Consider the following 11,486-nt stretch of genomic DNA (forward strand, 5'->3'; position numbering starts at 1 on the left):
CAAGCCTCTCTGGCTCCGCCCCACCCGACGCTTCATCGGCACCCAACCGCGGCCACGCTTCGTCTGATTGGCTTCCAGCCCACTTTTTTGTGACGTCACAGAACAGAAAAAAAATTCCCTTCTTCCTCCCACTCTTGAAAGTTCCCTTTACTCTCGGCTCTTATTGCATCAGCTCCAGCCAATCCGGTGCCTATTCCTCCCCCCCCCTTCTCCCGCCCTTAAGTCTTCGAGTTCTCCCTCAGCCAATCCGCTCCCGAGGAGCGGTTTCTTGTCCAGCCCACATCCGTGGAAACGCCCCCCAAGTCCTTTTGTGCGCAAAAGAGGAGTTCCGCCGCAGGTGGCCGGTAGATCCCGCGTGGCGGCGCGGAGTGGAGTAGGGCGCGGACCGCAGAGAGGACCAGCGGTGGCCACGTGGACCTGGAGGGCTCTCAAACGCGGCTGGAGAGAGGGAGAGCCGGCAGCCCCACCGACCGCTGGATCCCCGAAGTAGAGGGCAGAAGTCGGCTAACCTTGCAGGACCGGATCCCCTGCAGCGGGATCGCACCCTCGGCTTGTTGCCCCCCCCTTTTTTTGGTGCTGTCCACGTGGCGTTTGCTGCTGGGAGGAAATCAAAAACACTTTGGACGTTTCGGGGGGACCTTCGGTAAAGATCCGGCTTGCTTCTCCTTCAGCCTGCCGCCGTTTATTTCCGTGCCTCCCTTTAACAAAACTATAAGACCCGCCGGATATCAAAAGCGGATAAAGTTTGGACTTCCTGCCGGCCGCTTGGCCCGAATAAAGAATCGCCACTCGGTCTGCGTCTCTGTGTTCCAGAGTAAAGAATACCCACTTCTCTCTACTCCAGATTAAAGAATCGCCACTCGGTCCGCTTCTACCTATTGCAGACTAGAGAATCGCCACTCGGGCGGCGGCGGCGGGGATTCACTTCTCTACTACAGACTAGGGAATCGCCACTCGGGGCCGCTTCTCTCTGCTGCTTGGCCGCTTCTCGCTCCTCCAGATTAGAGAATCGCCACCTGGCCGGCTCCTCTCTCTGCGCCCGATCGGTGAACCGGCCACGACCCTTCGGCCATGGCGGCGGAGAAAGGCGCCTCCAACGGGGACATCGGACCGGCTCATGACTCCGAAGGGGGAGAGCCCCGCGAGCCGAGCCTGGGCGCCTCCCGGCTGCGCAGCTGCCTGCGGGCCAACCTCCTGGTGCTGCTGACGGTGGCGGGGGTGATCGCCGGCGTGGCGGTGGGCCTGGGCGTCCGGGAGATGTCCAGCAAGCTGAGCCCCACCGAGATCCTCTACTTCTCCTTCCCCGGCGAGTTGCTCTTGCGCCTGCTGAAGATGATAATCCTTCCCCTGGTGGTGTGCAGCCTGGTGGCCGGGGCGGCCAGCCTAGACCCCTCGGCCCTCGGGCGCCTCGGTGGCTGGGCCATGCTCTACTTCCTGCTGACCACCCTGCTGGCCTCCACCATCGGCGTCATCTTAGCCTTCATCGTCCAGCCCGGGCAAGGGGCCGCACCCCCCAGGCTGGTGGGGCAAGAGGAGAACATGCCCCAGGCCAAAGACGTGGCCGATTCCTTCCTGGACCTGATCAGGTGAGGGGCCCCTAGCAGGGTTTCCCATCGCTTGCACATGCCCGGGGGCAGTGTTCCCTCTAAGCTGAGTGAGTGTGAGCCAGCTCATAGCTTTTTAGCCTCCGGCGCGCATGTTTTCATCTTCGGTCAGGAAGGGACGGCTCCAGAGCAAACTAATTGATGCAGCAGCCGAATCGCTCGCTCACAACTTTAATGCGGGCAGCTCACAAAGGAGAATTTTTGCTCACATGACTCCACAGCTTAGAGGGAGCATTGCCTGGAGGCATGCCTGTTAACTTCTCCAAAGGTGTTTGGGGGGGGTAGGTGGGCACCGTGCCCACTGGGGCATGTGGGTGGAAAAGGATATGGTCAGGTAAGGTTCACATGTGTGGTCTTATCACTAGCTCTCATAAGAATATTAGAAGAGCCCTGCTGGATCTTCTGTCTCACATAGAGGCCAGCTGGTTTCTCTGGAGTGCCAACAACAGGACACAGAGGCCAAGGCCTTCCCCTGCTAAGAAACTAAGAAGAGCCCTCTGCTGGATCAGACCAGGGGTCCATCTAGTTCAGCATCCAGTCTCAACACAGGGGCCTGACCCCTCATATGTTCAATAAAACTTTGTTTCAGTGGCTGGCCGGTTCCTCTGGAGGGCCAACAACAGGGCACAGAGTTCCTTCCCCTGATATTGCCTCCTGGCTCTAGGATTCGTGCCTCTGGATTGTCGGTTCCCCTCAGTCACCATAACTAGTAGCCAGTGATAGACTTATTCTCCATGAATCAATCTAATCCCCTGTAAAAGCTTTTTATTCCTGTGGCCATCACGACATCCACTGGCAGCGAATGCCACGTTTTGATCACTCTCTGTGTAAAGAAGTATTTCCTTTGGTCCATCCTGAACCTACTGCCCCTCGCCTCAACAAGCCATGATTTGTGTGTGCGTGTGTGAATGAACCTTTGCAGGTAAATCTCCATCTGGAGAGCTTTCCTATCTGCTGGTGGCAGCATATCTCAGTGGGGACAGTTCACAGGGGTGTCTGAGACTGACCTAATGGGGAGGTGGTGAGCATTTGGGAAACGGTTCCCCTGGTGCCACTCCAAATGTACTGTAGGCAGCCTCTTCCATGCCTGGTTCAGGTTAAGCCCTGGTGGGCAATGGAGAAGGACGCACAAATTGTCTGTCGTGTCAACAGCAGGACTCTTACTTTGCAAAAAAAAAGGGGGGGGAGGGAAATAGGGTTGGATGCTGCAACCCTCCGGCCTGTAAGAGGGTTTGCTGCCCACTCTATGTCTTGCTCTTAAATTTTAAAAAATGCCCTCAAAGAAGTTCTATTCAGTTCCAAAACTGTGGTGGGCATCTGGATTGCTCTGTTACTGATCCTTTTAGGAAACCTGGGCTGTGAAAGTCTGTGAGAACCTCTGGAATAGGGTGGCGTTTGAGGACAACACTTTGCCTCTCCTTCCTCCATAAGTGTTTCTTAGATCTGTTTATTCTCATCTGCCTTGTTTTCCACCCGTCGCGCCTTTGTGCATGCATTTCAGAGAGAATATAATCCTGCGCAAGGAGATCTGTGTTAAACTGCTGCTCCTCAGTCCATCCCAGAGAAGAAAACATTTGTATGTTCCCCCCCACCCCATCTTTTCCAAGTACACGCTTCCCCAGGAAGGCTGCTGGTTAGTTAGTTAATTTTCTTCCTGGCAGAACAGTCTGTCCCCATAAGGGGTAGGCGCAGCCCTGGAACCTTCTCTTTCCGAAATGACAAACTAGCGCGGGGCCATGTGTGGAGGAGATGGAAAAAGTTGTCACAGACGCGAGCTGTGGAGAGAGGGAATCCTGGAGCTTGCCGGGATGAAGCCAGGATTGTTTTGGTGGATTGGGATCTTGCAGAGATGTGAACAGCGTCCCTGGAAGAGACACAAACTTGCAGTGTGACTATGCCAGTGAGGGAGAGGGCTATGCGAAAGAACCACTCCTTTGTGTTTCTAGAGGAGGAGCCGTGAAGGTTTAAATACTGGGTGAGTCAGCCCATAGGGGCACTGGAGCTCACCGTCTGTCCGGGCAGTGTTCCCTCTAAGCTGAGTTAGTGTGAGCTAGCTCACAGTTTCTTAGCCTCTGGCTCACACGTTTTTGTCTCGGCTCAGGAAGGAGGGCTCCAGAGCCAAACTAATTTATGCAGTTGCCAGATCGCTCGCTCAGAGGTCATTTCGGGGGGGGATCGCAGTTCCCCCGGGTGAGGTACGGGGGGCGGGGCACATGACGAAGCCCTGCCCCCTGCTTCCGGCCGCCCCGCTTCCAGCCCTCGTTCAGCCAGGAGGAGGCAGGAGAAGAGGGAGGGTAAGTTGCTTCCTCCCTGCCTCTCCCCACCCCTGCCTGCCTGGGGCCAGGGAGGGCCTTTGCAGGGCTTCCTTGCACTCCTGCTGGCCTTGCAGGTCCACTGCCGGGCCCCTCATGGGGCTCGGCAGTGGAGCTGCAAGACCGTTGGGGGCGGGGTGTGTGGCCTTATGACACACTTCCGGTGATGTCAGGGGGTGTGGCCTTATGACACACGTCCGGTGATGTCAGGGGGTGTGGCATATGCTAATGAGTTATGGTAATGAGTTCCCCTAGCTCTTTTTCTACGAAACGACCCCTGCGCTCGCTCACAACTTTAATGCCAGTGGTTCACCAAGTAGGATTTTTGCTCACAAGGCTCCACAGCTTAGAGGGAGCGTTGTGTCTGGGGCCTGTAGCCCGCTAGGCAGCCTGGTACAAGTGTACCAAAGGCACGGTAGCCGTCCATCCCTGCTTGCTTCCTCCCAGCGTTCGGAGATAGTCTGCCCCTTAGAATGATGTTTCCGGAACGGTTGCAGCAAAACAAAAAGAGGCGTCCCATGGGAGTTCTAGAGGTGGCGCAGGCTAGCCTGACCTAGCGAGATCTCAGAAGCTAAGCAGGGTCAGCCCTAGTTGGTACTTGGATGGGAGACCCCCCAAGGAAGACCAGGGTCACTGCTCAAAGGCAGGCAATGGCAAACCACCTCCGGACATCTGGTGCCTTGAAAACCCTACAGGGGTGGGCCCAAAGCCAGCCACGACTTGACAGCATTTTCCACCGCTTTCCACCGCCAACAGAATTTATTCCAGGGAAAGCATCCGATGAAGTGAACTCACGGCCCTTTGGCTGGAATAAATCCGACAAACGCTCTGGAATGCCATCGGACTGCTCTTTTACTGTCTGTGCTTGAACGGGGGCGTCCGTTTCAAGGGATCATGGGTAAAAATCTTATGTACGTTATTTACAGTCTGCCTTTCTCACTTGGACTCAAAGGCGGTTTACACAGAGGAAGTCGATGCAATAGATGGGCTGGGACTTTAAATCAACAGTGCAACAGGGTTAGGGTTGTGGAACTCCTTCAGACCAGCACGGCTGCCCCCCTGTGCCCCCCTTGATCTAACATGTAACATGATGGAAGAAGGGCAAAGAAAAAAGCCAAGGTTATAAGGTCAACAGCTGTAAAGCGATATATATGTAAAAACAGCAGATAAATGTCTGACGCTAACTTGCTGGTCAGCCCGTCTACAGGCTTGACCCTTATCTACCTTTCCAGTGTATTTGAAAAAGTGTGTCTTGCACATGAAAGGTCACACCTTGAATAACACTTGGTTGGTCTTAAAGGTGCTGCTGGACTTTGGCCACGAGATGGGAACTCCCAAACACGTCTCCGAAGCATGTTATGAATGCACCCATCTTCTCCAAGCTAGGTCCCATAGATCCTGGTTGTTTCTTCTTCTTCTTCTTCTTGGAACTTGGGTGTTTGTCTTGGCACAAGGGACTCAGGTGCCGGCCTGGACTGCAGGATTCCAAGAAGGGAGGGGAAACAGAAGAGGCGTCCGGAGTCTTTTCCCACTTCCTCTGCCTGAACGGGCACTCCCAATCTTGGATCTGCGGCTAGATCATTTTCCCATAGCTTGGAGCAGTGGGCGCAGTCGACGTTTGGTGCCAGCGTGGTGCTGTGGGTGTAGGTTGTTTTGGTGCCAGCTAGGGAATAATGTTCTCCCCGCCCTACCTGGAGCGGTTTAATTAGTAGCTGGCTGCTGCTGTGGGCATTCCAAATCAGATCGGAGGGTTGTGTTTCCGCATCTTCCCATTCAGAGGTTAGGAACTAATTTGTACGCAGTGTTGTTGGGATGCACGTTTGTGACCCGAGTAGTGAGACAACCACGCCTTTCTACAGTCTGAGCCGGCTGTGTTCGTCGGTAGGGTTTGGATACCTCTCTGGAATATATTTATTTGCTCCGTTTATTTAGCTTCCATAGTAGAGTAGGGATTTGAACCTGAGTCTTTCCTGTAAGTCAGCTGCGACTTGCTTTTACACATACACAAGCAAGATGGGTACTTGGAAGGGAGACCACCAAGGAAGGCTCTGCAGGGGAAGGCGATGGCCAGCCACCTCTGCTTCTCCCTTGCCTCAAAAGCCCCTTGCTGGGGTGGCCATTAAGATAGTACTTGGAGGGGAGACCACCAAGGAAGGCTCTGCAGAGGAAGGCAATGGCCAACCACATCTGCTTCTCCCTTGCCTTGAAAGCCCCTCCTGGGGTGGCCGTAAGTTGGAACCTCAGCAGGGTCAGTACTTGGAAGGGAGACCACCAAGGAAGGCTTCGCAGAGGAAGGCAAGGGCAAACCACCTCTGCTTCTCCCTTGCCTCAAAAGCCCCTTGCTGGGGTGGCCATAAGTTGGAACCTCAGCAGGGTCAGTACTTGGAAGGGAGACCACCAAGGAAGGCTCTGCAGGGGAAGGCAATGGCAGACCACCTCTGCTTCTCCCTTGGCTCGAAAGCCCCTTGCTGGGGTGGCCATAAGTTGGAACCTCAGCAGAGTCAGTACTTGGAAGGGAGACCACCAAGGAAGGCTCTGCAGAGGAAGGTAATGGCAAACCACCTCTGCTTCTCCCTGGCCTCGAACGCCCCTTGCTAGGATTGACATAAGTCTTGATTGCACTTTACGCACACGCTCTCAGTTCTAACCACTCCACCATTTATTCTAAACAATGCCGTCTCCTTTGCTAGAACACCGAAACCTATCTCCTAGGAGGATCCAGAGATACTGCCCAATAAATCTGGATTTTCAGAGTTAAAAACCTTGATCTTAAAATTGAGTTTCCATGAGACGCTTTACAAAAACTGAAACAAAGTTTACAGGGTAAGGGCAACAGGCAAGGTTCACCGCAGTGCGTCGCTCCCTGTAATTTCTCTCCAAACAGGTTCTCTAACTGGAGCGGCATCTGTCCCTGTAAATGTTTTAGAACCATAGAGTCGGAAGGGGCCATACAGACCATCTAGTCCAGTGGTGGCGAACCTATGGCACTCAGAGCCCTCTCTGTGGGCACGCGTGCCATCGCCCCAGCCAGGCCCAGACCATCATTAAAGTGTCGAATTCTCTGCCAAATAATTTTAAGGAAATGAAAGCATTTGGGATTGCTTTCCTTACTCTGTTTGGATCATCTTAAGTTAATGTATGGGTTGTTTTTTCTAAAGTAAAACCTCAGTATTCAGGTTAAATGGCCGTGTTGGCACTTTGCGATCAATAAGTGGGTTTTGGGTCGCAGTTTGGGCACTCGGTCTCTAAAAGGTTCGCCATCACTGGTCTAGTCCAACCCCCTGCCCAATGCAGGACCAGCCTAAAGCGTCTCTGACAAATATTCGTCCAGCCTCTTCTTGAAAGCTATAGAAATAAAATTAGAACCTGTTGGGAATGCCCCTTTCTTTTTCAGCGGCTAAGCTAGAATTCGTCCACCCACTCACTCCGGTTTCAGTTCTCTAGCTCCTGAGCTGGAAGGCTCTGCCACTTGGACATCTTTTGCTGAAATGGCCGCATCAAGAGCCGACCGGCATTCTTCTCCCCACCTCCCGCCCCCTATGCATAGCCTTCCCCCGTGACCCACAATTCCGAGGTCCCTCCGTCTTAACGGATGCTCTGATTATCTCCGCTCTGATCAGCTGCCTGGGTTCCGGCAAGATTACTGATTTGGCATGACTCGGTAAAAATAGTGTGACTCTCTGTGTATGTGTGGTGTGTGGGAAGGGGAGCTCCCCTTTATCTCTCACATACAACCGGGTGGTTTTCACCATCTGGCTTCCTGTCCTTCGCTCACAACGTATCTGTCCTCTCCTCCTTCCCTAGCTTTGCACGGACTTAAGTCTAGGGTTGCCAGTCTCCAGGTGGGGCCTGGGGATCTCCCACTTTTACCACTGATCTCCAGCTGACAGAGATCAGCTCCCCTGGAGAAAATGGCTGCTTTGAAGGGGGGACTCTATGGCACTGTCCCATGCTGAGGCCCCTCCCCTCCCCAAGCCCCACCCTCTCCTGGCTCCACCCCCAAAGTCTCCAGGTATTTTCCAAACCAGATTTGGCAACCCTACTTAAGTCCTTTCTCTCCCATCCCTCTGCTCTCTTATGTAGTTTCTTCGGGCCCAATGAGGAAAGGCTGTGGGACTTTTCCGTTTAGAAAAGAGATGGTGGTGGTGGGGGAACATGATAGAGCAGGGGTGTCAAACTCAGTTGTTACGAGGGCTGGATCTGACATAAATGAGACCTTGTCAGGCCGGGCCACGTGTGTCGTAAAATGTAATGCCAGGTAGCGGAGATATAAACTTTATAAAGGACTCCAACACAAAGGGTTGTTTTTTTTTTTAACTTAAAATAAAAACATGCTTTAGAACATTAGCTCCGCAAGCTGCAGACCTACTTTTGATTTGACATTCACCACAGAAATCTCACGCTCAGAGTCCTGAATCTAGGACCCAGGTTAAAACATGAAATGGCTGAGCGATTTAAGAGAGTCTGGCGAAGAAAGCGATGATGCAGCAGCAGCAGCAGAACTAGAAGCAGGAGATGGCCAGTTCCACTGCGGGCCTGATGGAAGCCCGGGTGGGTGGGTGGATGGGCCTGATCCGGCCCCTGGGCCACATGTTTGACACCCCTGTGATGGAGGTTTGTAAAATTGTGCATGGGGTTGGAAGGAGCTGACCAAGAGAAAAGTTTTCTCCCTTTCCCGAAACGCTAGAACTGGAGGGCATCCGACGAAGCTGATGGGCAGTAGGTTCAGGGCGGACAAAAGGAGATGCCACTTTACACAGAGAGTGATTAAAATGTGGAATTCGCTGCCAGAGGATGTCACAAGGGACGGGAGAATAAACAGCTTTAAAAGGTCGATTCAGGCGAGGGTCGCCGTGTGGGTCTGAAGCAGCAGAACAAAGTTTGAGTCCGGCGGCACCTTTCAGACCAACAAAGTTTTATTCAAGGTGTAAGCTTTCGTGCGCGCGCATGTGTGTGTACTTTTTCAGCTACAGACTGAAGACTGTATGCATGCCCAGGATGCATACGCATGCACGCCCAGGATGCATACGCATGCACACAAAAGCTTATACCTTGTGCATGCATAGAAAAGCTTATGCCTTGAAAAAAGCTTTGTTGGTCTTAAAGGTGCCACTGGACTCCAACTTTGTTCAGCTTTAAAAGGGGATTTGCTAGATTCGTGGAGGATAAGTCTGTCAGTGGCTACGAGCAGGGGTCATTTCCTGCAGGAGGGCACAGGAGCGGAGCTCCGGCAGTAAAGAGCCCAGGGGGCGGGCACATGGAACAAGCCCCACCCCCTGCTCCTAGCAGCACTCAGTCAGAGCAAGAAGCAACCGGGTAATGCCCCTATATAAATCAATGGTGAGACCTCATTTGGAATACTGTGTGCAGTTCTGGGCACCACACCTTAAAAAGGATATTATAGCTTTGGAAAAAGTGCAGAAAAGGGCAACTCGAATGATAAAAGGGTTGGAACACTTTCCCTATGAGGAAAGGTTAAAGCGCTTAGGGCTCTTTAGCTTGGAGAAAAGACGACTAAGGGGTGACATGATCGAGGTTTATAAGATTATGCATGGGAAAGAACAGGTAAAGAAAGAGGTACTTTTCTCCCTTTCTCACAATACAAGAACCCGTGGGCACTCCATGAAATTGCTGAGCGGTCGGGTTAGAACGGATAAAAGGAAGTACTTCTTCACCCAAAGAGTGATTAACACATGGAATTCACTGCCACAGGAAGTGGTGGGTGCTACAAGCATGGACGGCTTCAAAAGGGAATTAGATAAGCATATGGAGCAGAGGTCCATCAGTGGCTATTAGCCACAAGGTATAGCTAGGGGCTCTGGGGCAAGTGATGCTCTGTCTTCTTGGTGCTTGGGGGGGGGGTCAACAGTGGGAGGGCTTCTAATGTCCTGGCCCCACTGCTGGACCTCCTGATGGCACTGGTATTTCTGGCCACTGTGTGACACAGAGTGTTGGACTGGATGGGCCTTTGGCCTGATCCAACATTGGCGTCTCTTATGTTCTTATGTTCTTAAACAAGTGAGCACAGGTATGTGTAGGCAGGTGGACTCATAAAAATGTATATGGGCTTGTAACTTTTATGAACTTTTGCAAACAGGATAACACAGAACTATGATTTATAATTATTAGGCTAACTCTAAATTACCACTTACCTATTTGTTTGGCAGCTTGTAATATTGTCCTTAAATCACCATGTAGAGATTGCTGGATTCCCTTCTCTGAATTTTCACAGAGCCAGGAGGCAACATCAGGGGAAGTATCTCTCTCTACCCCCCCCCCTCGTCTGCCTTACTGTGCTGAGTCAGAGGTGATCAGCGTCTTTCCTGGCTTGTCCCCAGCTGGAATTTTTCCAGGGGGAAGGGAAGGTACCAGGACGCTATTGATGCGTATCCCCTTCAGCTAGGGAGGGTGGACCGTCTGGCTTAAGTTACAACAATGGCCATGATTAGAATTCTTCACTTGTCAGCCAAACAAGGCCGCTGCCTCCCTCGTCTTCACCGCAGTCACACACTCCCTCCTCCCTTCCAGTAAAGAGAACAGATGTTTTCTGGGTTTTGCCAAACTTCTGTACTGGGAGTCATCTCTAGGTTGGAGCCTAGGAGGGGCCGTGGCTCGGGGGCAGAGCCTCTGCTTGGCACGCAGAGGGTCCCAGGTTCAACCCCGGGCATCTCCAGTTAAGGAGCAGGGAGCAGGTGATGCGAAAGGCCTCCAGCTGAGAGCCACGGCTGTAAAGAGGAGCTGTGGCTCAGGTGATAAATCAATGGTCCAAGTCAGTATAAGGCAGCTTCATGTAAGCTTAAGGGAAGGGTCTGTGGCTCAGTGGTAGAGCCTCTGCTTGGCATGCGGAAGGTCCCAGGTTCGATCCCCGGCATCTCCAGCTAAAAGGACCAGGCAGGAGGTGACGGGAAAGACCTCCGCCTGAGACCCTGGAGAGCTGTAAAGAGGAGCTGTGGCTCAATGGAAGAGCCTCTGCTTGGCAGGCAGAAGGTCCCAGGTTCAATCCCCGGCATCACCAGTTAAATGGACCAGGCAGGAGGTGATGGGAAAGACCTCCCCCTGAGACTCTGGAGAGCTGTAAAGAGGGGCTGTGGCTCAATCGAAGAGCCTCTGCTTGGCCTGCAGAAGGTCCCAGGTTCAATCCCCGGCATCTCCAGTTAAAAGGGCCAGGCAGGAGGTGATGGGAAAAGACCTCCCCCTGAGACTCTGGAGAGCTGTAAAGAGGGGCTGTGGCTCAATCGAAGAGCCTCTGCTTGGCCTGCAGAAGGTCCCAGGTTCAATCCCCGGCATCTCCAGTCACAGGACCAGGCAGGAGGTAGCGGGAAAAGACCTCCCCCTGAGACCCGCTGCCAGTCTGAGTAGACAAGACTGACCTTGATGGACCCGGGTGTGTGTGTGTGTCTGATTTAATATAAGGCAGCATCGTGTGTTTCTATCCAAAGGCGCTTACAATTGGAGGGGGGAGTCAGCGGAAGGAGGGGAACAGGATTGGGTGGAGCTTGAGCGGCTCTTTGGAGTGAATTCAATCTTTCCAGACCGGTTGGCTCATGGCCCTGACGTCCTTCTGAATTTC

The 11,486-nt window shown here is 53.0% G+C and overlaps 1 protein-coding gene across 1 annotated transcript in view; it reads left to right on the forward strand.

Moving 5' to 3' along the window:
- The first annotated feature begins 349 nt into the window (after positions 1 to 349).
- Positions 350 to 11,486, forward strand: part of SLC1A5 (solute carrier family 1 (neutral amino acid transporter), member 5) — a 52,060-nt gene continuing 40,923 nt past the window's right edge. Inside the window, exon 1 of the mRNA XM_015424119.1 lies at positions 350 to 1,586. Within this exon, the coding sequence (XP_015279605.1) occupies positions 1,072 to 1,586 (515 nt within the window). The 5' untranslated portion in view covers positions 350 to 1,071. The remainder of the gene's footprint in view (positions 1,587 to 11,486) is intronic.

Source organism: Gekko japonicus, unplaced genomic scaffold (assembly GCF_001447785.1).
Source record: "Gekko japonicus isolate JY-2015 unplaced genomic scaffold, Gekko_japonicus_V1.1 scaffold939, whole genome shotgun sequence".
In the NCBI taxonomy this organism is placed as follows: domain Eukaryota; kingdom Metazoa; phylum Chordata; class Lepidosauria; order Squamata; family Gekkonidae; genus Gekko; species Gekko japonicus.